The following is a 25,162-nucleotide window of genomic DNA, read 5'->3' on the forward strand; positions in this document are numbered from 1 at the left end:
TTTTCTCCCTCCGGGAAAGTCTTCTCAGGACTACGACGACGACGGATTCTTCTTCTGTGCGTACACATGAGGACTCCGCACACACGGACACTAGATGGCAAGCCCCAACCAAGTAACTCTTACCTATTGAAAGGACATCTGGATCACCTCATCTACACCACCTCCATATGGTTTGACCTACCTGAACAGACTGTTGTTCCATCTTTCTGGTAGGATTGTGGAACTTTGGATTTCTCATTCTCAGTGAGGAAGCTATACTGAGATTACAGAACTGATTATTCATTTGAACTTGAACCACAAGGACTATCCAAAGATTTAAAGGGTTACTTTCTTTATTTTTATTTTGGTGTATTCTGATTGTTCAAGTTGATCTTGATTGGTGTTTCTCCTGTGAAAAAACTGTTAAAGGGTTAGTCACCTAAAAAAGGTATTAGTGAATTTAAAGGTTAAAGTGAAATTATACTTACCTGTAGTTACCTAGAAGGGAAAAAGAATGTAACACTTACCTCGTACCTGAAAAAAAAGATTATACTTACCGGTCATCCACACCCGAAAAACAAAATAGAGTTAACTCAAGATCAAATAAATAGATCTAAACTTCAAATTAGTGATATAAATAGACGTCTAAAACTTAAAAGAACTAATGTTGATTAAATCAACCTAAAAATTTGAAATAACCTATTCTAAATTATAGAAAGGGTTAAATAAGAAACTGGTAACTCACCTGTTTTTTGTGTAGCCTACCTTGTCAATACCTTTTGTGTGTGTGTGTGTGTGTGTGTGTGTGTGTTATTCAGCGCTGTTGTTTATTAAAATTTCCGGCTTGTTTATACTTTATCCCCTGTCTCTGGTCTACTACTTAATTGACATACCACTCCCTCCGAGCCTAGAACTGGTTCAGTGGCTTCTAGATGTCTTTATAGTGACACAGGTGCTACACGGGCCTCAGGGAATATCTCCTTGGTCAGGAGGGTCTTGGGGGTAAAAAGGTTGAGAATGTTGCTGTAACTGAAGGAAATAATAATAGTTTAAGGTAGCTTGTGCTTTTGTTTGGTTATTTGCACTTTGCTTGTTTACAACAGGACCAACAGTTTTAAGACGTTTGTTGTTCAAATAATTGTGTGCACATTGTTAAAAAAAATGGAAAGGGAAAATGTTAACGTTATTGCTGAACAAAAACCTCTAACTCAGTAGTTCTCACTACTACTACTACTTTCGGCTGCTCCCGTTAGGGGTCGCCACAGCAGATCATCATAACTCAGTAGTTCTCAACAGGGACTGTTTCCCTGGACACAGGAGGGTCTTGGTGGCTAAAAGTATGAGAATGTTGCTCTAACTGAAGGAAAGAAGAATTGTTTAGGGTTTGTGCGTTTATTTTGTTATTTTCACTTTGTTTATTTATTTCAAATAATTGTTTGCACTTTGTTTATTTAAAAGAAAGCCAGAGAAAAAGTGCAGTGAAAGGGAAAAATGTAAACATGTTATTATTTCTGAACAAAAACCTCTAAAGGAAAGAAGAATGGAAGTTTTAAAACATTCGTTCCCCACAAATAATTGTATGCACTTTGTTTATTCAAAAAACTTTTTTCGTGATTGCACATTCAACTTACAGTAATAAAAGATATTTTTGTTATTTGCCTTTAAAAACTGTCCTGTGTTTTAACATGCATGTGATTAAGTGTAAAGCAAAAAAAAATCTTTCAAATCATAAATCAAAAAATCATTTAGTGGTCATGAAAATGTATTCAGATTTAGCCTATTGATGATTCATTCACCTCATAAATCATGACACATTGCTGCCCCCTACATGAAAGTACATAAGCCGCTTTAAAAAAAAAAGATCGGTATTGGGATACTGGCCCTGTATTTACTTGGTATCGGATCGAAACCAAATTCTGTAGTATTGTACACCCCTAATGGGCGCATCAAAGATATTGAGACCCACGTGACATGGCCGACACACGTGTGATTCGGTATGTTAGACCAGTAAGATAGGAAGCGAGTAGAAAGATGACCCGGCGGGATCGACCAACCACACCGCCATCACTGTCATTTTGCTGTGTTTTTTTTTTTTTTAATCTTTTTCAAAATGTGAGTGAGCAGAGGCAGGCTAACAACAAGTTTTTACTTGATCTTTAAGCAAAAAAAAAAAGCCTTGATCAAACACTCATTAATCTAGGGCCAGTAGTTAAGACTACTGTATGCTTGTTAATGTTTTCACTAGGGATGCTCCCCGAAACCCGGTTCTAAACGGGAACCGGTTCTAAATTAGTAAAAACCGGAGCATTTTTAAGATCCGACGTTTTCAGTTCTGCTATCGGTAGTCGGTAGGTACTCGGGAAATCATGGAGTGAGATTTATATTGTGGTAATTGTGTTTTTCGAGGAATTTAAACGTCGCGAACATAATCTTGTTCGCCGTTTTCTCCATCTCTGTCTCTCTCTCTTACTGCTCGAGGGGCGGGGCTGTGCTGTGCTCCGCACACTCGCTCACACACGCACAGACAGCTCTGCTCAAGCGCTCATCATGGCGGAGAGAACTAAACGTTCAAAAGTTTGGGTATATTTTTCAAAAGTCGAGGACAACAACGCTCGTTGCCACAAGTGCAACAAATCATTTGCCAGTAAGGGTGGCAATACAAGCAATCTGTCGAAACATCTTTTGTCGAAACATGGTATTAATCTGCAGAAATGCGGCGTTTTCCACTGCTTTGCTCGTAGTGTTCCATCCACGTCCACTGCAGGTAAGCCGTATGGGCCATAGATACGGAGTTAGCTAGGCTAATAGCCGGGGACACTATAAGTCAGGAGAGATCACAACTCCTGCTGGAGAAGGCAGATATGTTGATTTTTCTGCTGAAGAACTGTTAGGATAATGTTCTAGGTTCTTGTTTGTTTGAACTTCCGTTAGCCTTTTGCTGTAAAAATTTATTTTTAATATATAAATTTTTTTTCTTTATCTTTATCTACTTTTATTTTTTATCTTATTTGTTGTTGTTGAATGTTGATTATAAAGTCTATAATTCAGACGCATTTAAAACATTGCTGCTGCTGTTGCTGCTGAATAAATAATATTTGTTTTTATTTATATAAAGTTATATAATAGAATAATAAAGCAATGTCGATTCTGTTCTTAATTAAGTGTCTTTTTTTCTTGCATAATAATCAAAAAGAACCGATAAGAGTATCGATAAAGTACCGAACCGATAAGCAGTACCGATAAGAGTAGTAGTATCGATAAAATCCTAACGATACCCATCCCTAGTTTTCACTGCACCAGCCAGCAAGCAATATAGAAGAAATGCTGTGAGACTGACGCATGTCCACTTGAATATGCGAAATCATATACACCTAGTAACAAACGTTAGATAAAATATGACAAACTGCTTGTGCACTTTGTCTGTGACTGTCACACACGCACACATTCTCTTCCTCTTTTCCATGTTTCCAGGTTACTACGATGAACACAATGCCATAATTGTGTTTGCAGCATGTTTTCTACCGGACAGCGACTGTGACAATTACCATTATGTGATGGAAAATCTTTTCTTGTAAGTCAAGCTACTTACTATAACTTGTCGTTTATAGTCTTTTGTACTATGCAATATGCAGCATGTTGTATAGCTCTGTGCCAAGACATGTCTTTGTGCCATTTGTTAATTTGTGAATATATGTATCTGAACTAATGTCAGCAAGATGAATTCCACCACATTTATTGAACTTGTCAAATTGATTCTGAATCTCTCAAATTCAAAACTTTTTCACTCAGTGATTATTTATGTAACTGTTCTTCTGTATCTTTCAAAACCATATTTGAATAATCCTGAACAGTATTCTATTATTTTCAACACTCTTGGATGTATGTGTCCATCTTAACTATGTGTCAATTTTACACTTCCTCCTTTGTGTGTGTGTATATGTGTGTTTATATGTGTGTTTATGTGTGTGTCTATTAATATGTTTGTGCGCTACTCTGTGTGTGTGTGTGTGTGTGTGTGTGTGTGTGTGTGTGTGTGTGTGTGCATGTCTATTAATATATGATTGTGTGTGTGTGTGTGTGTAGTTATGTCATCAGTACCCTGGAGCTGATGGTGGCAGAAGATTACATGATAGTTTACCTGAATGGTGCCACACCTCGTCGGAGGATGCCTGGCTTTGGCTGGATGAAAAAGTGTTACCAAATGATAGACAGGAGGTAGTGTACACCCAGAAACCAAACACATATGCATAAAGGACAACCCATTTATAAATACTATATGCACATTGCCCACTCCGCCCAGACACACACACACACATCGGCGGTCACTCAGGGTCGACTATGACTGTCCTCCTTCTTGGTCCTTGTGGGTCTTCAGGTGGGCGAAGAGGCCGATCCTGGAGCCGCATATTTTGGTGCATTGTGGGCAGGGGTTGGTGGTGGTAGTCATGGGGTTTGTTTGGGCTTTTTTACTGGAAACTCCCTGCTTTCTGAGTCTACGCTTGTCTTCTGCAGCACGGCAGAGATCGTTGTTATATAGTGCAGCTCCTTCTTGGACAAGTTTTCTCCAGGTCGCCCTGTTGGTTGCTGTGTCCTCCCAGGTCTTACGGTCTATGTGGCATTTTTTTATGTTTGCTTTGATGTTATCCTTGTACCTTTTCTTTTGACCTCCTGGGGCACGTTGTCCTGTGAGAAGCTGGGAGTATAGGACTTGTTTTGGAAGGCGAGAGTCAGGCATACGGATGACATGGCCGATCCATCTGAGCTGGTATTGGGCGATGCTGGCAGTGATAGCGGGAATGTTAGCCTCCTCCAGGATGCTGGTGTTGGTGTGTCTGTCTTCCCAGATGATCTTGAGGATTTTTTGAAGGCACCTCTAATGATGTGCCTCTAGTGCCTTCAGGTGCCTCCCATATGTTGTCCAGGATTCTGATCCATACAGTAGGATGGGTAACACTACCACTCTGTAGACCAGAATTTTCATCCTGGCCTGGAGGTCACGCTTTTCAAAGACCCTTTTTCTCAGTCTTGAGAAAACCCCATTGGCACAACTGAGGCAGTGGTGTATTTCCTTATCAATGTTAGCTTTGGAGAATAGGAGGCTTCCGAAATACTAGGTAAAGTGGTCCACATTTTCCAGTCTGGTTTTGTCAACAGAGATAGTTGGGGGTGGGGCAGGGTTATTTGTGTTGGGTGGTGGCTGGTAGGGGATCTGGGTCTTTTTTATGTTAAGGGCCAGACCAAGCTGCTTGTATGCCTTGGCAAAAGCATCCAGAATGCACTGTAGGTCCTCTTCTGAATGGGCCACGAGGGCATTGTTGTCAGCATACTGCAGCTCCTTGATGGATATGGTGGTGGTTTTGCTTTTATCCCTGAATCTGTTGATGTTCAGGAGTTCTCTGTCAGTTCTTTACATGATTCTGACTCCTTGAGGCAGGTGTTTACCCGTATGATGGAGGATAGCAGAAATGAAAATGGAAAACCGGGTAGGAGCAATGACACAGCCCTGCTTGACTCCAGTGTGAACCCTGAAGGGTTCCGTTTCATCTCAACTGCCACTGAGTGCTGTGGCTGGCATATTGTCATACAATAGTCTCAGTATCCGGATGTATTTGTCTGCGCAGCCAATTTTTGCCAGAACCAGCCAGAGAGCTTGACGTTTCACAGAGTCAAAGGCTTTGGTGAGGTCTATGGAGGCCATGTATAGTGGCGGATTTTGTTCCCGGCATTTTTCTTGTAGTTAGCGAGCAATGAAATTCATGTCCATGGTACCTCTATTTGGGCGAAATCCACTCTGAGACTCAGGGAGAATGTTTTCTGACAGGGGGAGGAGTCTATTAGCCAAAACCTGAGCGAGAGTTTCTCCAGTGGTGGACAGGAGGGAAATGCCACTGTAATTTCCGCAGTCTGCCTTGTCTCCCTTCTTAAAGATGGAGACAATGAGGGCATCCTGAAGTTATGCAGGGATTTCCTCCTTTTCCCATATTTTGAGGAGCAGGGCGTGGATGTGAATAAGGAGAACTGGCCCACCATCCTTCAGGATTTTTGCTGGGATGCAGTCAGGTCCAGCGGCCTTGTTGTTCTTCATCTTCCTTATGGCATCCTGCACCTCGTTCCGTCTGGGTGGTGCTCCCATATTCTCGTTGATGGGTTGTTGAGGGAGTTGGTCAAGGGCCTCCATCTCAGGAGTGGTGTCCCTGTTCAGTAGCTCCTCATAATGCTCTTTTCATCTGTTGGTCATTGACTTATTATCTTTCAGCAGCATTAGCCCATCTTTGGAGTGAAGGGGGGCTAGGCAACATTGGCTGGGGCTATATACCACTCTTGTGGCATTGAAGAAACCTCTGCTATCCCCACAGTCAGCAAGCTGCTGGATCTCCAGAGCCTTCCTTGTCCACCACTGGTTCTTCAGTTGCCTAACCCGAGATTGAACAGTTGCCTTTGCTTTGGCATGGACTACTCTTTTAGCCTTGCAGTTGATGTCATTTTGCTAAACAATGAAGGTTTGCCACTTGATGTCAATGAGCTGTTGGATTTCATTGTCACTCTCATCGTACCAGTCTTGATGTTTCTGGGTTTTGTAGCCAAGGGTGCTTTTGCAGGAATCCATGGTGATAGACTTAAGCAGGTCCCAGTGTGTATAAATATCTTCTGGGTATTGCTTGGGCAGAGCAATGCTGAGAGTAGCCTGGAGCTGTTCTCGAAAGGTGGTGTCACCCAGCCGTTTGATGTTGAGCTTTGGCCGGCACTACCTTTTTTGCACCCTTCTTTTCTACGTGAGACTGATGGACATGATGGAGCAGATGAGGCAGTGGTCTGTCCAGCAGTGATCCGCACTGGTAATCACTCTGGTGTTGAGCACATCATGGCGGTCTTTGGCGCGGACAACTACGTAATCGATGAGGTGCCAGAGCTTAGAGCAAGGATGCATCCAGGATGTTTTGAGTTAATTATTTTGGCGGAAAAGTGTGTTAGTGATGACCAGGCTGTTTTCTGAGCACTTTGATAGCAGTAATATGCCATTGGAGTTTGTGTTGCCAACTCCTTCCTTCTCTATTGTGCCTCTCCATAGATTGTGGTTTTGTCCCACCCTGGCATTGAAATCTCCAAGCAGGATTAGCTTGTCCTCCTTGGGGACTTTGGTTAAGATGTTGTCCAGGTTAGCATAGAAGGCCTCCTTCACTTCATCCTGTGCATAAAGTGTTGGAGCGTAGGTACTAACAACAGTGACCTTTTGGCCGCCTGCAAGCATCAGGCGTATGGACATTAGGCATTCATTGATGCCCACAGGGAGTTCGGAGAGGTGGTTGATGGAGCTGTTCTTAATAGCAAAACCCACGCCATGGATCCTTGGCTCATCAGCAGGTTGTCCTTTCCAGAAGAAAATATATCCGCCTTTTTCCTCCTTCAGCTGCCCTTCATCAGCCAGTTGGGTTTTAGGGAGTTCTGCAATATCAATCCGGAATCTTCTTAACTCCCTTGCGATGATGGCAGTTTGCCTTTTGGGTCGATCACTGTGTTTATTGGCCACGAGGGTCCGCACGTTCCAGGTTCCAATATAAGTTTGCTTCTTTTTATGTTTCTGACCACTTAGTGGTGATCCCTCTGTGTGCGGTAGCCCAGACAGGAGTTTTCGAGGCAGGCTATGTTTAGGGCACCTTTTCCAGCCCCTTCCCCTACTGGGGTGAGCAGAGTGGATCCTAAATAGGGCTGCTCAGTCGTGAGTGCAGCTGCCGAAAAGCTCTTTCTGCCTCAGCCCAAGAGCTTAACGACTGAATCAGACACCCACCGACTGTGTGTCAGGTTGTGGCAAGGAGCTGCCAGACTTCATGGTCCTGCCCCCGTCACCACTTCCTGATCACCACAGGACTTTGTCCGGGATGTTAAATAGTCTGATTACCTTTCGGGAGGACGCCTGTGCGTGGAATCTTTTAATGTGGGGAGGCTGGTGCACAGGCAGCCTCCACACAGTCCTTGGCATAGAAAGGCTGGGATCCAGTGGCATGGAGACCAAGACAACTGGGAACCCTTCTTTGCTGCAGCCTCCTTCTGTCTTTGCAGCTGTTGTGGTGCTCCTCACAGCCACCATCTTCCGCCTGCACCGCCGTTGACAACTTGGTTGCTATTAGCCCATGGCTGAGGCAGTGGTTGAGAGACACCAGGGCGTGTCCACACACCAGTGGGCCTGCGCGCCTTCTCTCTGGGGCCCACTGCTGCTCCGACATCCCCTACAGTTTGGACTGGGACCGCAAAGTACCCAGTTACCATGTGTGGCCACGAGGAGGCACTGCAGGAGTCTTTGCAACGGAGAGGCTATGTACCGGCAGGAGGAGACTTGCACACTCAGCTCCTCTTTTCACCCCCTACAAGAGTGCTAGCCGGCAGCAGTAGCTGAAATTAGAAAGTAGCAAGCAGAAGCAGCATGCAGCATGTACCAACTACAAGCACTACTACCCCAGTACTGCATTACATTACAGTCATTTAGCCGACGCTTTTATCCAAAGCGACTTACAATAAGTGCATTTAACGTAGGAAATCAGGAGAACTACTAGTCATCAGAGGTCATAAGTGCATCTAAACAAGCATCTAAGAGCAAAACCAGTGCTTAAGTAAAAGTGCAAGAAAGAGTTTTTTTTTTTTACTGAATGAATACAATAAGTCCTAAGAACAAGTAACAGGGTAGTAGTTCTTAAAGAGGTGAGTTATCAACCTGCGCCGAAAGATGGGCAGTGACTCAGCTGTCCTGACATCAGTGGGGAGTTCATTCCACCACTGTGGGGCCAGGACAGAAAAGAGCCGTGACCGGGTTGATCGGCAGCAAGGGCCTCTGAGCGACGGGGCAACCAGGCGTCCCAAGGCAGCAGAGCGAAGTGGTCGGGCAGGGGTGTAGGGCTTAACCATGGCCTGGAGATAGGAAGGAGCTGTTCCCTTCACTGCCCTGTAGGCTAGCATCAGAGTCTTAAACTGAATGCTAGCAGCACTGCACTGACGCGTCACACACGCCCTGTGTGCTGACACACACAAACACACACACACACACACATGCATACCATGTCACCCTATACTTGTGGGGACCTCTCATTGACTACATTCATTCCCTAGCCCTTAACCCTAACCTTAACCATCATAACTACATGCCTAACCTTAACCCTTACCCTAACCTTAATCTAATCCCAATTCTAACCTTAACCCTAACACCAAGTCCTAACCCTAAAATAGACCCTTTTCCTCATGAGGACCCATAAAACGTCCCCACAAAGGTCGGTTGTTTCAGGTTTTTCTGTGCTAATGGGGACATTTTGTCCCCATTAGGATAGAAAAATCTGATGAATGCACACACACACACACTACATAAAAATCCAAAGAGGCTCTCTTAAAAACATGCATATCTACAGTGTTTGATCTAGACCATCACTGCACCATTGCTTCATTGACCCCGTAAAAATCATAAATGACCCTCTAGAAATTGATGCATGGGCCCAACTTGCCCTCTCTTAGAATCCATCCATCCATTATCCGAAGCGCTTATCCTGCTCTCAGGGTCGCGGGGATGCTGGAGCCTATCCCATCAGTCATTGGGTGGCAGGTGAGGAGACACCCTGGACAGGCCGCCAGGCCATCTCATAGGGCCGACATACACACGCACATGCACACATTCATACCCAGGGAAAATTTAGTGTGGCCGATTCACCTAACCTACATTTAGACTGTGGGAGATAACCAGAGCTCTCGGAGAAAACCCACACAGACACGGGTAGAACATGCAAACTCCACACAAAGGATGATCCGAGACAACCCCCAAGGTTGGCATACCCCTGGGCTTGAACCTTCTTGCTATGAGGTAACCACGCTAACCACTGTGCCACTGTGCCACCCCTCTCCTAGGGGTGAAAAAGTTCTTTAATAATAAAATGGTTGTTGTTTTCTTTCAATATGAGGGTGACATGATAAACATTTTTAGAAACATTCTGTTGTTCTATTGGCAGTATTTTTTTCCTTAGTGCTAATGTTGTAATGGAGCAGGATGGAGAGAGATAAAATGATGGACCGGTAGCAGATAGTGGTGAAGAATCTTGTGAACGTGCTTAGTTTGGCAAAACCTGGTCTATACTGTTGTCCAACAACCTCCGTCTACCATTTATCTACAAGTTAATCTGAACAACCAGCACCAGCATCACATGGACCTACCCAGTGACTTACCCCACTGGCATTGTTGACATATGCTCAGTGGCACTGGTTCCATATGGGCCTCCTAACTGGCTACCAGCCATCTCTAAATATGGCCACCAGCACTGTACAAGCCTGCATGGTGAATTACCCTACTGGCACCGTGAATACATGCTCATCTTTTTCTTTACTTTTTTTTTTTTACCCCTTTTTCTCCCCAATTGTACTTGGCCAATTACCCCACTCTTCGGAGCTGTCCCGGTCGCTGCTCCACCCCTTCTGCTGATCCGGGGAGGGCTACATACTACCACATACCTCCTCTGATACACATGGAGTCGCCAGCCGCTTCTTTTCACCTGACAGTGAGGAGTTTCGTCAGGGGGACGTAGCGCTTCATGCTATTCCCCCCAGTCCCTCCCCCCCGAACAGGCACCCTAACCAGCCAGAGGAGGCGCTAGTGCGGTGACCAGGACACATACCCACATTCAGCTTCCTACCCGCAGACACAACCAATTGTGTCTGTAGGGATGCCCAACCAAGCCGGAGGTAACACTGGAATTCGAACCGAAGATCCCCGTGTTTGTATGCAACGGAATAGACACCCCCCGGATGCCCAATACATGCACATCTAAACATTTCCCCCCAGTTGAGCTGATTTCTCCTCATCCACAGACACTCACTGGCCCTTTGGGTGGTGTCAGGGCTGATCGCAGACAAGGGCCTCAAATGCCAAAATCTGAAATAAACAATGTAGGTGGTTTGGCTGCAAACCCTCTAACACCAAATGGTCTTTTATTCATTGGTTTCAAACAATTAACGTTGTTGTCTCTGCTTGTATCAATAAGCTTTCAACTTACAAAGTACAGAGGCATTGGCCAAAATGACTAAGATTTTGTCAGCAAGTCCTAAATTATGGCGCTAATCAAATTATTAAATTCAGCATCTTTTTTCCGGACAAAATTATGAATTTAGTTCTTTGCTGATACATGTCCAATGTCTTCTAACTTTTGTGCAATGTGACTCATCCCTTAATTGTAACTAATATTCTGTTTACTTTTGTTGTTGCAAAATTATATTGCCCTTTGTAAATTCTAAAATATGGACCAGAAATGAACCCCAACTTATCCTGAAGGTAAAACTTTTGTTAATTTCATAGTTGTTATTAACACTTGTTATTGTCATTATTTACACATAATTTTTCACACCAATTGTTCTCTGGACCCCACAGGTTGAAGAAAAACCTCAAGTTATTCATCATTGTCCATCCTTCATGGTTCATACGAACAGTGCTGGGACTCACTAAACCCTTCATAAGGTCTTGCAGTCATGAAATATCTTACATTATATCAAGTATGATCTTGTAATAAAGGTTTAAAAAAAAAGAATGAATGAACATTTGGCCAGTGGAATAAAAAATTGCAGCTCCCAATTGGCTGTGCCCTCTGAAATTGTTGGCAATTTAGGTACAGAAAAAACTAAAGAACCTGAGTAATGAGCTTAACTATTTGCTCAGAAGATGTACATCTTTTTTCTTTTTTTCTTTTGGCTTTTTTTCCCCAATAGTACTTGGCCAATTACCACACTCTTCTGGGCCGTCCCAGTCGCTGGTCCACCCCCTCTGCCGTTCCGGGGAGGGCTGCTGACTACCACATGCCTCCTTCAATACATGTGGAGTCGCCAGCCGCTTCTTTTCACTTGACAGTGAACAGTTTCGCCAGGGGGACGTAGCGCGTAGGAAGATCACACTACCCCCCCCCCAGTTCCCCTTCCCCCATGAACAGTCTCCCCGACTGACCAGAGGAGGCGCTAGTGCAGCAACCAGGACACATAGTCACATCCGGCTTCCCACATGCCGACATGGCCAATTATGTCTGTAGGGATGCCTGACCAAGCTGGAGGTAACACGGGGATTTGAACCGGTGAGCCTCGTGTTGGTGGGTAACAGAATAGACCACCACGCCACCTGGATGCCCTGAAGATGTACATCTTTTTTCTGTTTTTCAGTGACAGTTGTTGGTAGTATACTACTACTACTACTACTTTTGGCTGCTGCCATTAGGGGTCGCCACAGCAGATCATCCATTTCCATCTCTTTCTGTCCTCTGAATCTTCCCCTGTCACACCAGCCACCTGCATGTCCTGTCTCACCAATCCATAAACCTCCTCTTTGGCCTTCCTCTTTTCATCTTCCCTGGCAGCTCCATATTCAGCATCCATCTCCCAATATACCCAGCATCTCTTCTCCACACATGTTTGAACCATCTCAATCTTGCCACTCTTGCTTTGTCTCTAAACCATCCAACCTGAGCTGTCCCTCTAATATACTCATTCCTAATCCTGTCCTCCTTCGTCACTCCCAATTAAAATCTTAGCATCTTCAACTCTGCCACCTCCAGCTCCACCTACTGTCTTTTCGTCAGTGCCACTGTCTCCAGACCATATAACACAGCTGGTCTCACAGCCATTTTGTAAACCTTCCCTTTAACTCTTGCTGGTACTCTTCTGTCGCAAATCACTCCTGACACTCTTCTCCGCCCACTCCACCCTGTCTGCACTCTCTTCTTCACTTCTCTCTTATACTCCCTATTACTTTGCACAGTTGACCCCAAGTATTTAAACTCATACGCCTTCGTTACCTCTACTCCTTGCATCCTCACCATTCCCCTGTCCTCCCTCTCATTCACACATATGTATTCCGTCTTGCTCCTACTGACTTTCATTCCTCTTCTCTCCAGTGCATACCTCCACCTCTCCAGGCTCTCCTCCACCTGCAACCTACTCTCACCACAGATCACAATGTCATCCGCAAACATCATAGTCCATGGAGACTCCTGCCTGATCTTGTCTGTCAACCTGTCCATCTCATCACCATTGCAAACAAGAAAGGGCTCAGAGCCGATCCTTGATGTAATCCTACCTCCACCTTGAACCCATCTGTCTTTCCAACCACACACCTCACCACTGTCACTCTTCCCTCATACATATCCTGCTCCACTCCTACATACTTCTCCGCAACTCCCGACTTCCTCATACAATACCACACCTCCTCTCTGGGCACCCTGTCATATGCTTTCTCTAAATCTACAAAGACACAACGTAACTCCTTCTGGCCTTCTCTATACTTCTTGATCAACATTCCCAAAGCAAACCGCATCTGTGGTGCTCTTTCGTGGCATGAAACCATACTGCTGCTCGCTGATCGTCACCTCTCCTCTTAACCTAGCTTCTACTACTCTTTCCCATATCTTCATGCTGTGGCTGATCAATTTTATACCTCTGTAGTTGCTACAGTTCTGCACATCACCCTTATTCTTGAAAATCGGTACCAGTAGGCTGCTTCTCCACTCTTCAGGCATCCTCTCACTTTCCAAGCTCATGTTAAACAATCTAGTTAAAAACCCCACTGACATCTCTCCTAAACATCTCCATGCCTCCACAGGTATGTCATCTGAACCAACTGCCTTTCCACTCTTCATCCTCTTCATAGCTGCCCTCACTTCCTCCTTGCTAATCCCCCACACTTCCTGATTCACTATCCCCACATCATCCAACTTTTTCTCTCTCTCATTTTCTTCACTCATCAGCCCCTCAAAGTACTCCTTCCACCTTCTCAACACACTCTCCTCACTTGTCAGCACATTTCCATCTCTATCCTTGATCGCCCTTACATGCTGCACATCCTTCCCAGCTCGATCCCTCTGTCTAGCCAATCGGTACAAGTCCTTTTCTCCTTCCTTAGTGTCTAACCTGTCATGCAACTCACAATACGCCTTTTCCTTTGTCTTTGCCACCTCTCTCTTCACTTTACGCTGCATCTCCATGTACTCCTGTCTACTTTATTCATCTCTCTCCCTATCCCACTTCTTTGCCAACCTCTTCCTCTGTATACTTTGCTGTACTTCTTCATTCCACCACCAAGTCTCCTTGTCTTCCTTCCTCTGTCCTGATGACACACCAAGTACCTTCCTAGCTGTCTCCCTTACTATTTCTGCAGTGGTTGCCCAGCCATCCAGCAACTCTTCACTACCACCCAGTGCCTGTCTTAACTCCTGCCTGAACTCCACACAACAGTCTTCCTTCATCAACTTCCACCACTTGTTCCTTGGCTCTGCCTTCACTCTCTTCGTCTTCTTGGTCTCCAAAGTCATTCTACATACCACCATCCGATGCTGCCCAGCTACGTTCTCTCACGTCACCACCTTGCAGTCTCCATTCCCTTTTAGATTGTGCCTTCTACATAAGATATAGTCCACTTGTGTACACTTTCCTCCACTCTTGTACGTCACCCTGTGTTCCTCCCTCTTCTTGAAATATGTATTCACCACGGCCATTTCCGTCCTTTTTGCAAAATTCACCATCATCTGTCCTTCCACATTTCTCTCCATGACACCATACCTGCCCATCACCTCCTCATCACCTATTTCCATCACCAACATGCCCATTGAAATCCGCTCCAATCACCACTCTCTCCCCCTTGGGTACACGCTCCACCACATCATCCAACTCACTCCAGAATTCTTTCTCTTCCATCTCACACCCAACTTTTGGGGCATATGTGCTGATAACATTCATCAATACACCTTCGATTTCCAGCTTCATACTCAACACTCTGTCTGACACTCGCTTCACTTCCAACACACTCTTGACATACTCCTCCTTCAGAATCATCCCTACCCCATTTCTCCTCCCATTCTCACCATGATAGAAGAGTTGAACCCATCTCCGATGCTTCTGACCTTACGACCCTTCCATCTGGTCTCTTGCACACACATTATACCTACCTTTCTTCTTGCCGTCATATCAGCCAGCTCTCTTCCTTTATGAGTCATAGTGCCAACATTCAAGGTTCCGACTCTCACTTCCACACTCCTACCCTTCCTCCTCTCCTGCTGCCTCTGGACATGCCTTCCCCATCTCCTTCTCCTTTGCACAACAGTAGTATAGTTTCCACCGGCACCCTACTGGCCAACAGTACTGGTGGCAGTCATTGGTAACCCCGGCCTCGACCGATCTGGTATGGAAATCAGTTATTGGTAGTATGCTGTATAATGTAAACAAGACCAGGAGCTGAAAAGTATGAGCTGGACCAAACTGACTCCATAGTGACTGAGTGTGTGTATTATGGCTGAGAATACCATGCAGCCTACTTTTGGGGGACTACTGGCACAGATGGCAAGATTATATATTGTGTCTTTTTGTGAATCTCTTTCACTGCAAATCTGACAATTTTTTTGCCCCTGTGCCCTTTTCTATTCTGATTCTCTCTCCCACTTCTTTACCCTTCAGCTCCAAATTCAGCAGTAAGATCAAGTATGTAAGCAGTCTTGCAGAGCTTCATGGAATGATCCCCATGGAGTACATCCACATCCCGCCTTGCATTGTCAAGTGAGTCGAAGCCCAGTGTGTTTTAATTTGATAAGAAAATAAGCATATCTATTTATTTACACATTCAAAATTATTTGCTTGCTGATATCTGTATAATGTAAAGTACAATCTACAGTGGAGCTAAATGCAACACCTCTGTCAATATTTGCACAATTCCTATTTTTGCATCCCTCCTTTAGTCTTTATCTAAGACATAGAGAAAGTAAATGAGCCTTTGAACCAGACCATCAGTGTTGGTGATTCCTGAGCTATTATCTGAACAAGCAGTCTTTAGTGTAATGTATGTTAGTGTAGTGTATGTTTTGTATTAGGATTGAAATACTGCCCAGTCAGTCAGATTTTCTTTAGGAAAATACGAGGCAAATGCATTGTAACATTTACTATGTCAAGTCCCTAACTTAGATACGTTGATGCCTCTTTCACTCTCCTCCAAGGTATGAAGAGGAGAGGGGTATACACAAATGTGCATGCACAAGGTAAATCAACTAACCTGCTTGTGTTGGTCACTTTTTTAAGATTAAACTTTCCTGTTAAATCTTTGACCAGTGCACTAAACTTTACCCTTTTTAAATGACAAAAGCTGGGTATACACTAGTGGATGACAGGGTCAGTCAACCCCAGAATGTCCATCCCAACAATCAGAAAGCAAATCCTGATCAGAGGCTTGGTTAGGACGAGCAGTCAATGAAGACCATCTTGTTAGTGTGACTTGTTTACACATTCAGTCTTGACTAGCCTGATAGACTTATTGACTGTCTTATGCTAGGTTGTAGACATTCAACATTTTGTAGACATTCAACATTTTTACAGCCACTCATTTCCCCTTCTGGAAGGGGAAACATTTTGGAATTGACTCTGAAAAGCTTTGTCTCCCAAAATGTAGAGGTGGCCTTGTTTTACCAAACATTAAATATTACAGTATATCTTTTGAAATAGCCAAAATTGCCAGGCATTGTGATGAAACAGATCCTGAATAAGACTGGGCATTACTAGAACGAGCTCTAACACCTCCCTCAGACCAACTGAGGCTCTCACACAGATACCAATGGATGGGTCATGCAGTGACGCTGTAATCCCCATTTTATTGCATTCCAATATTTCTTGTATTACCTTGTATTCCAAGGTAATTTCACATTCATTGCACTCCTCTATCCCCAGGGACATAACATTCAGTCTTGGTACATCAATAATAAAATTTGCTAGTCCCCTAAGGAACCTTGGGGCGATGACTGACTACAGATTATCTTTCTCTGATCACATTACGGCTGTCTGCTGCTCCTGCCACTTTACTTTGTATAAACTCTGCAAAATCAGACTGTTTGGTACCCAGTAGTGATGCACGGATTGACCCACAACCCACGGGCGGGTTCGGGTAAGCTTACTAGAAAACATTACGGGGTCGGGCAGGTGGGTCGAGAGTTGACAAAGCGGCAAATAATTTACAGAAACGTGCAATAGACTAGGCTGTGCATTACTAGTCCACCTCCCCCCCCCCCCCATCTCCTTCTCTCTCCCTCTCTCTGTCTCTCTCTTTCACTCCTTCACCCTCTCACTCACTCACTCACTCACTCACTCACTCTTTCTCTCTCTTTCAAACACTAATGCATGCAAGCAGCTTTTTCATCAGTTTGCGCTTGTGGTTTTGGTCAGTGCATGTGTTTTAGAGTTTTGAGGCTTCACCTGTGAGTTTTTTCCCTAAGTGGTAACCGTAGCTTTTGTTTACACCGCCAAAACGCTTTTTTTTTTTTGGTCAGAAATAAGAGGCTAGTGTGTGTGTGTGTGTGTGTGTGTGTGTGTGTGTGTGTGAGAGAGAGAGAGCGACAGCGTTCATGTCTTTAATGATAGGTTACTTGTTTTGCAGCTATTCAACAATAAAGAATACCCTTTTGGAACAATGTATCTGTTTGTTTAGTAGCTTAGACCCATACGCTGTTAGGTCTATTGTCCACAGGGTTGCTAACTCTCTCACACATCTGGTGTGAGTCTCACGACACCAAGGCAAATCTCCGCCAAAACACTGCGACAGTGACAGAGATAAACAGGCAAACGTAAAAGTCTTTCTGGTATAATAATGGTTAAACCGGGTGACTGACTTTGACTCTAGAGTACAGCTGAGTATTTGAAAACTGGGTCTTTTATGTGGGTGTTTCCATGGAGATGCATCTTAAATTACTCTTTGATTGGTGCGTGATGCTTATCTCTGAGTTGAATAAATGCTCTGTAAACAGCCAGCTAGCTTACATAAGCTGTCTAACGTTAACTGCACGGCAGAGAGAATGAAAGCAGCGAATGAAAGTGCATGTGTATGCATACATGTGCAAAATCTTACTCCGGCCAGGTTACCAAAGTTGGCAATTCTGATAGAAAATAGGCTATTGCAATTGGTGTATTATGCTGGGCAAACAGCCCAAAAACGAAATAGTGCAACGCTGCTCACATTGCTGTAGCCTAAGTTAAATTTGGAGGTTTGTGGGTCAGGTCAGGTTCGGGTGGTTTATTAACGCATATTTTAGCGGGACGGATTGGCTCTCGTAACGGGTCGGGTGGGTACGGGTATTTAAAAACCTGACCCGCGCATCACTACTACCCAGCTTCTGGTCCAGGCTCTACTCCTCTCACAGTTAGACTACTTTAATGCACTTCTCACTGGTCTCCCAGCCTGTGCAAACCAACTACTAAAAAGGATCAAGTCAAGTCAGTTTTATTTGTATAGCCCAATATCACAAATTACAAATTTGCCTAAGGGGGCTTTACAGCAAAACAACATCCTTTCCTTAGTCCCTCGCATCGGATAAGGAGCAACTCCCTAAAAAAAAAAAAAACCTTTAACAGGTAGAAAAAATAGGAAGAAACCTCAGGGAGAGCAACAGAGGAGGGCTCTCTCTCCCAAGACGGACAACATGCAATGGATGTTGTGTGTACACAATTTACAGAATACAACATTGAAAGAGGATAATAGAATTATAATGGAATTGAATAATATGATGAGGAGGATCCAGAATGATGCTGCAGTTTTGGGCTTCAACCTGCCTTGATGTGCATGTCACCCCTCTCTTTGTGTCCTTACACCAGCTCCCTGTTGATGCCCACATAAAGTTAAAAACTTTACAGTTGGTGTTCCAGGACTGCATCGACTAACTGGCAAACCTTTAATAACATGTACAGGCCTACTGAACCAGTTGGTTCTATTTTTGGCAGGCTATTGTCTGTCTCCTCTACTCAAGCAATAAACTCTGGGTCCAGACTTTTCTCTCATCTGGCACCAAAATGATCTCTGGTGGCACTTTGCAGTGAATCCACATTTGTGTTGGCTGGTACTATTGCACCCTTACTTACTTAAACACCACCATAATTGGTGTCTTTTTTTAGTCCTTTTCTACTTGCATTCAAACGGAACAGGTAGGGAAGCCATACAAGAGACATCTCGGCCATGAGTAGTGAGCGAGTGCCTCCAATCCCAGAGTAGGTTTGTCTTGCTGCGTGAGAGAGAACCATGATGGGTAATGTGTGCTCTCACTGGAGTTTCTCAATTCTGAGGTGAAGTTTCTCAATACTGAAGCAATTGCTGAGGTTTTTGTCTTTATGATTCTAAATGATACCCAACAACATTTTAATGTGGTTTGGATCAAAAGACAGTGAACCCATCCTTTAACTATGTGATACCCTATTTTTACCTTTGTCTTTTTCAAATCAGTTAGGATTTCAAAAGTCCTCTGGTGTGTACCCAGCTTAATAAGACTAACGTTTTCCTTCTCAAGATTCCTTGCATGAGCAAACTCCCATTGAAAGGCAGATGCTGATTTGTTGCATTTTTTTAATCCACGATTAGTTCTGTCCCTTGATTGATTCATATCAGTTCTTCCTCACCTTTTTGACCTCTGTATTGGGACTAATTAATATCTGTTGAGCCAATTCAGTACCCCTCCTCTCTGAATCTCTCCTTTCCCTGATCTCTGCCAGCTAGGTGCAAATCAAAAGACATGGAGAGTGCCAGCCTGGAATCCAAAGGGATCACCTGTAAAATATAACATACACATTTGCAGGTTTTTGTGACATGCCATGGAATGAAAAAAAATGCATATGATGTCTTGTTCATTAATTTTGGCTTCTTCTACTTAATGTTCTCCACTCTCCAATAGTCTGTTAAAAAAAAAGACAAATTGACATATGCATGTCAAAGGAGTCAGATTATAGATAGTATATGTAGTATATTTAGTATATATAGTATAATAGTCGATACTGAAGGTGTCGGATCATAGGAGTGCACAGCCATCCCTGTTTGGGAATTGCTTAAATACACCACATTAGCAAGGATAAGATGTTTTTCATAAAACTGAAGTCAACTCAACCCTGTTACATACCCTCTTGCGATCAGAATTCATGAGTTAGGTTTCTTTTTGTCATCGTGGACAGGTTTCCCCTAATTTGTCTTTGCAATATAAACATGAAATGTCCCATAAAAGGGGACAAGGGGAAATTTTCCACACAATCTGAATCAATGCCTCCTCCTTTGTTACTACTCCTGGTGCAGAGAGACTTGATCTTTGACTGCTCCCGGTCTCTCTGACCCTGTTTACACTTGGTTTTAAAATGCGTTTTGGACGATCGGATTACAAGTGGACAGGGAGAAACATCGCTGTTTACACCTGTGTCTATCATGCATCTCCAAATGCATCCTGCTGACCACTTGTAATCAGATTTCGTTGCTCTGAAGGAGAAGATTTCCTGTTATGTCCTTGTCGAGGACGCATTAGCATTTACGCTACAAACGATATGTAGTCAAATGCATCCCAGACCACCTCGGCAAGTGGTTTGAGTAACCGGTTCCACAAAACGTTTTGGTGGTCATTTACACTTGTATTTAGCACTGTCCACTTGTGATCTGATCGCAAAAAAATGCATTTTAAAACCAAGTGTAAATGGGGTCACAGTTTACCCTGTAGTAACTAACCCATGTAATGGCGTACTGTAGTTTTTTGACCCTCATATGATGCATGTGATCTGCCAGTGTGCCCTTCTCCCTTTGATATGATTATCTCCCATACTAACATTTTCATCTGTGTCTTTAACCTTCTACCTGCCACCCCGAATGTGATCCAGACTGGATGAAGAAATGCAGGAGGCCACACCTAAGTAAGCAGTGAGCGACCACACTCTGGTCATGAAACTGTGTGTTTGCATTTAAGTATGTGACAGAAAAAAGAGGGAGAAAGTTGCATCATCTGAATGTTGCTGTCGAAGTCTCCTATCAGTACAGGTGTTTTACAATACAATAACTGATATGTTGTTACTGGAGCGGTGCTGGTTTTCATATGTCACCAACAGGAGGAAGTAGTGTTTGCGGATGTAAAATTGATAAACACTTCCTCGGCACTGCATGTTCAGTACAGCTTTATCAGGTCCTTCCACTCCATGCTGCAGGGGGCTCTTCTGTGAAAGTACGACGTTCAGCAGAGAAATAGTGCAGCTGTAGAAATGTTATGCACTTATATTCTTCATTCATATCAACTCATAATTCCTCTCCCTTACTTTATGAATTGCCCTGTGTGATTGTGAGGTAAATTCATATTCTGTCTCTCTCTCTCTGCCTGCCTGTATTTCCCTATCTGTTTCTCTTTTTCTTTCTCTTAGCAGATAAGAGAAATGGGAAACTGGCTTTTTGACAGCTGGGTGGTCCGTGCCTGCTGAGCATGTTTGATCCGTATTGTGCTATACTCTGCAGCATGCCTAGAGAAGCCAGCCTGCTCCACAGCAGTACATGGTACACAGCAGTACATGGTACACAGCAGGTGAAGAGGGTACATAGGTATCGGGCTGGGTATTGTGTGAACATTTTCAATACTGGTAACTTGAATTCAATATTGATACCAAACAATATTTTTTTCTATACTTTGTTGGCAATTAAAGCAATTTTTGCTCAAGCTGTTCCTATAAATCATGACTGTAATTTCCTCAGAAGGAACATTTTTATTTGTATAATAGAGAAACTGTAAAATTCAAAAAAAAAATGGGACATCAGATTTAATTAAATTAACCATCAATACAAAAGTATAATCTTATAACCCAAGTTTTTAGAACTATACTGGTATTGTCAGTGTTCGGCATTCAATGACATACGGTATTTAAATGTTTTGGCTTTTGATATGAATCATAGCAGCAATGCTTTGGATCTTAGCGGGCGCAAAATTTGTTTGACAAGTCTTAACATTTGCTCACAGGAGGCAATCAGGTTATTCATGTTGAGCAGCATCGTTAATTTGTTGAGGTCACACTAACAACTATTTCATCTGCCAACTGAAGGTGCAAGTTTTTTTTTTTTTTTACCAATTAGGGATACATTTTTGGCCAGCGTGAGACTCAACAATCCTGTCTTAACTATTTTAATTCTCCTGGAGCATTCAGACAGGTGTGTTGTGTAATTATCTTCCCTGAAATGTACGTGGTGCTTACATGACTTCTTTCAATGGCAGAAATTTGATGCACATACACATAATCAGCCCACTTTGTCTAGGGGGATACACAAAGGTAGTGTAGAGAAAGCAGATAACAATGAGGATTGCACATTTATGGAATTATATCATATTCCCTGTACCTCTTTATTGTTTCTATGCATCTAGTTGATTTTTTAAACAAATCGGATTCCATACACATTCCCTTAACTCTGTACCCCCCTTTCCATGATATCCAACCGACATGCTTACTGACAGACATGCTAGTCAGTCTGCTCAGTGTAGTTTATAGCCTCTGTCACATGCAGGGTGGGTGTATGAGACAGCAAACAAGAGCTGGGCAAAGGGATCAAGAAGGAAACGTGTGTTTCAGAGTCTACTTAAAAACATATGCATTTTACATTCTATTGTGACTGTTGACATTTCTATATGGCGAAAGCAGTTCACAAAGTAGCAATGTGTTGCAAAATATGTACACCATTTTGCCTCATTAAAGATCACTTCCTGTTCTTGCTTGCAATGATCTTGCATGTTTATACAGTTCAATACAAATGTCAATGATAGAGCAGGTGAAGCCAAAAAAATTTCAATGTCTAGTTTAATTGTTTTAATAAAAAGCTTTATTTAATGTGTACAGATTTGATAAAAGTTGGAAATGTAAGCAAAGGTAGTGATACTTTAGAACAGTTTGGGGACATATTTTAATGTTATGACTTATGCTCAAAGGGTCCCCCACCCATTTTCGGGAAAAGATCAAAGTGCATATGAATCGGACAGTACACATTCACTTGAAATTACACTTTTGGTTGAAATCCTCTAATAAGGAAATGTAAACATGCTTATACATACACAAATATATCCAGCATACACCAAGATTTGCATTACGCGGGTCTTGTTTTTTTCCATCCGCCAAAACACCTCAATGGGAGTGTAGAACGAAGAAAAAAAAAACCCAGACTTGTGATCATGACAAAGAAAGGTACATGTCTTAACTCTCAGACACTGAATGTGTGTTGCGGTCAGTGGAAGGTGAGGAAGATTAATGTCGGGGCAATACTATACCAGACTTCTCTTTGTCTAAACACAGAGGATTCAGAGACAAAGTTCTTCGCAGTATTATCACAATTTGTCAATGCTTATAAGTGTGGCACACATAAAGCATAGTTACCCAAGTGTGTGCCCTCTCCCAAGAGCCCCCCCCCCCTTAATACTAAGCTCCTGCTATGCAGCAAAACTACTGAGTCATGCTTATTGTAAACATGTCTGAGTTACATTCATGGTGGTATGCCACCCAGTACCTGTCTCCCTAATCCCTGGTCATAGCAGCAGCCCTCCCTTTATACATCTCCACTGCAGCCTACCATCCTAATTGATAGCAGAGTTTCTACTCACAAGAGCGTATTGTTCAAGGAATTCATAGGGCAGTTGTTTCTTCTTCTCCTTATCTCATGTCTTTCAGCTCATATCTCACCAAGGCCGCTTCTCCAAATACTTTGTACACACTTTGCTACATTCAGTGAATTTCTAACAGGTAAATGACCCTTTTTGGTTCACATGGAGAAGACACTTTATGACACTATCTTCACTCTACACCATATAGCATCTATCTAAGCAATATAGACCTAAGTCAAACACGGTACACGTCATATACATTGCTAAAGATTAAATGTAAGCAAATATCATATGGTAGACACGTGATCATCTGAGCACACAGGTCATGCGTGTAATCAAAATTGCCTTCACAATTAGATCATATTAGATTCAACTTCATTGTCACTACACAGAGTATAACTCCTGAGCCAATGAAATGCAGAATTGCTAGATTGTGGTGAACAGAAGATTGCTCCGACTCTGTTTGAAACCTATTCCTGTTTTATCACATTTTGAAAATGGCTTCAATGTTGGCAACACCTCCAGAAAGTATGAATGAGAAATACCCAAGTGTCACAACTATTGAATTGTTAAACAGAAATGCTCTGTGCATGTCAGCTCATATACAATGACAACAAATCCCATAACAGTGGGAGTACTTTTTAACTACAGCATACCTACACTACCGTTCAAAAGTTTGGGATCACCCAAACAATTTCGTGTTTTCCATGAAAAGTCACACTTATTCACCACCATATGTTGTGAAATGAATAGAAAATAGAGTCAAGACATTGACAAGGTTAGAAATAATGATTTGTATTTGAAATAAGATTTTTTTTACATCAAACTTTGCTTTCGTCAAAGAATCCTCCATTTGCAGCAATTACAGCATTGCAGACCTTTGGCATTCTAGCTGTTAATTTGTTGAGGTAATCTGGAGAAATTGCACCCCACGCTTCCAGAAGCAGCTCCCACAAGTTGGATTGGTTGGATGGGCACTTCTTTGAGCAGATTGAGTTTCTGGAGCATCACATTTGTGGGGTCAATTAAACGCTCAAAATGGCCAGAAAAAGAGAACTTTCATCTGAAACTCGACAGTCTATTCTTGTTCTTAGAAATGAAGGCTATTCCATGCGAGAAATTGCTAAGAAATTGAAGATTTCCTGCACCGGTGTGTACTACTCCCTTCAGAGGACAGCACAAACAGGCTCTAACAGGTACTATTTAATGAAGATGCCAGTTGGGGACCTGTGAGGCGTCTGTTTCTCAAACTAGAGACTCTAATGTACTTATCTTCTTGCTCAGTTGTGCAACGCGGCCTCCCACTTCTTTTTCTACTCTGGTTAGAGCCTGTTTGTGCTGTCCTCTGAAGGGAGTAGTACACACCGGTGTAGGAAATCTTCAATTTCTTAGCAATTTCTCGCATGGAATAGCCTTCATTTCTAAGAACAAGAATAGACTGTCGAGTTTCAGATGAAAGTTCTCTTTTTCTGGCCATTTTGAGCGTTTAATTGACCCCACAAATGTGATGCTCCAGAAACTCAATCTGCTCAAAGAAGTGCCCATCCAACCAATCCAACTTGTGGGAGCTGCTTCTGGAAGCGTGGGGTGCAATTTCTCCAGATTACCTCAACAAATTAACAGCTAGAATGCCAAAGGTCTGCAATGCTGTAATTGCTGCAAATGGAGGATTCTTTGACGAAAGCAAAGTTTGATGTAAAAAAAATCTTATTTCAAATACAAATCATTATTTCTAACCTTGTCAATGTCTTGACTCTATTTTCTATTCATTTCACAACATATGGTGGTGAATA

General features: G+C 43.0%; 1 protein-coding gene across 3 annotated transcripts in view; it reads left to right on the forward strand.

The window, feature by feature from the left end:
- LOC130119043 (protein prune homolog 2-like) overlaps positions 1-22,477 on the forward strand; it is a 61,892-nt gene extending 39,415 nt beyond the window's left edge. Inside the window, exons 5-11 of one of the 3 annotated variants that reach the window (XM_056287435.1) lie at positions 3,451-3,550; positions 4,063-4,194; positions 11,372-11,458; positions 15,430-15,528; positions 15,963-16,004; positions 20,629-20,661; positions 21,160-21,178. In XM_056287435.1, the coding sequence (XP_056143410.1) occupies positions 3,451-3,550; positions 4,063-4,194; positions 11,372-11,458; positions 15,430-15,528; positions 15,963-16,004; positions 20,629-20,661; positions 21,160-21,166 (500 nt within the window). In that variant the 3' untranslated portion in view covers positions 21,167-21,178. Of the gene's footprint in view, positions 1-3,450; positions 3,551-4,062; positions 4,195-11,371; positions 11,459-15,429; positions 15,529-15,962; positions 16,005-20,628; positions 20,662-21,159 lie in introns of all 3 variants that reach the window. The other 2 variants (XM_056287425.1, XM_056287414.1) reach the window with 2 other exon arrangements.
- Positions 22,478-25,162: the final 2,685 nt, after the last annotated feature.

The sequence above is a fragment of the Lampris incognitus genome, chromosome 1, assembly GCF_029633865.1.
Source record: "Lampris incognitus isolate fLamInc1 chromosome 1, fLamInc1.hap2, whole genome shotgun sequence".
In the NCBI taxonomy this organism is placed as follows: Eukaryota; Metazoa; Chordata; class Actinopteri; order Lampriformes; family Lampridae; genus Lampris; species Lampris incognitus.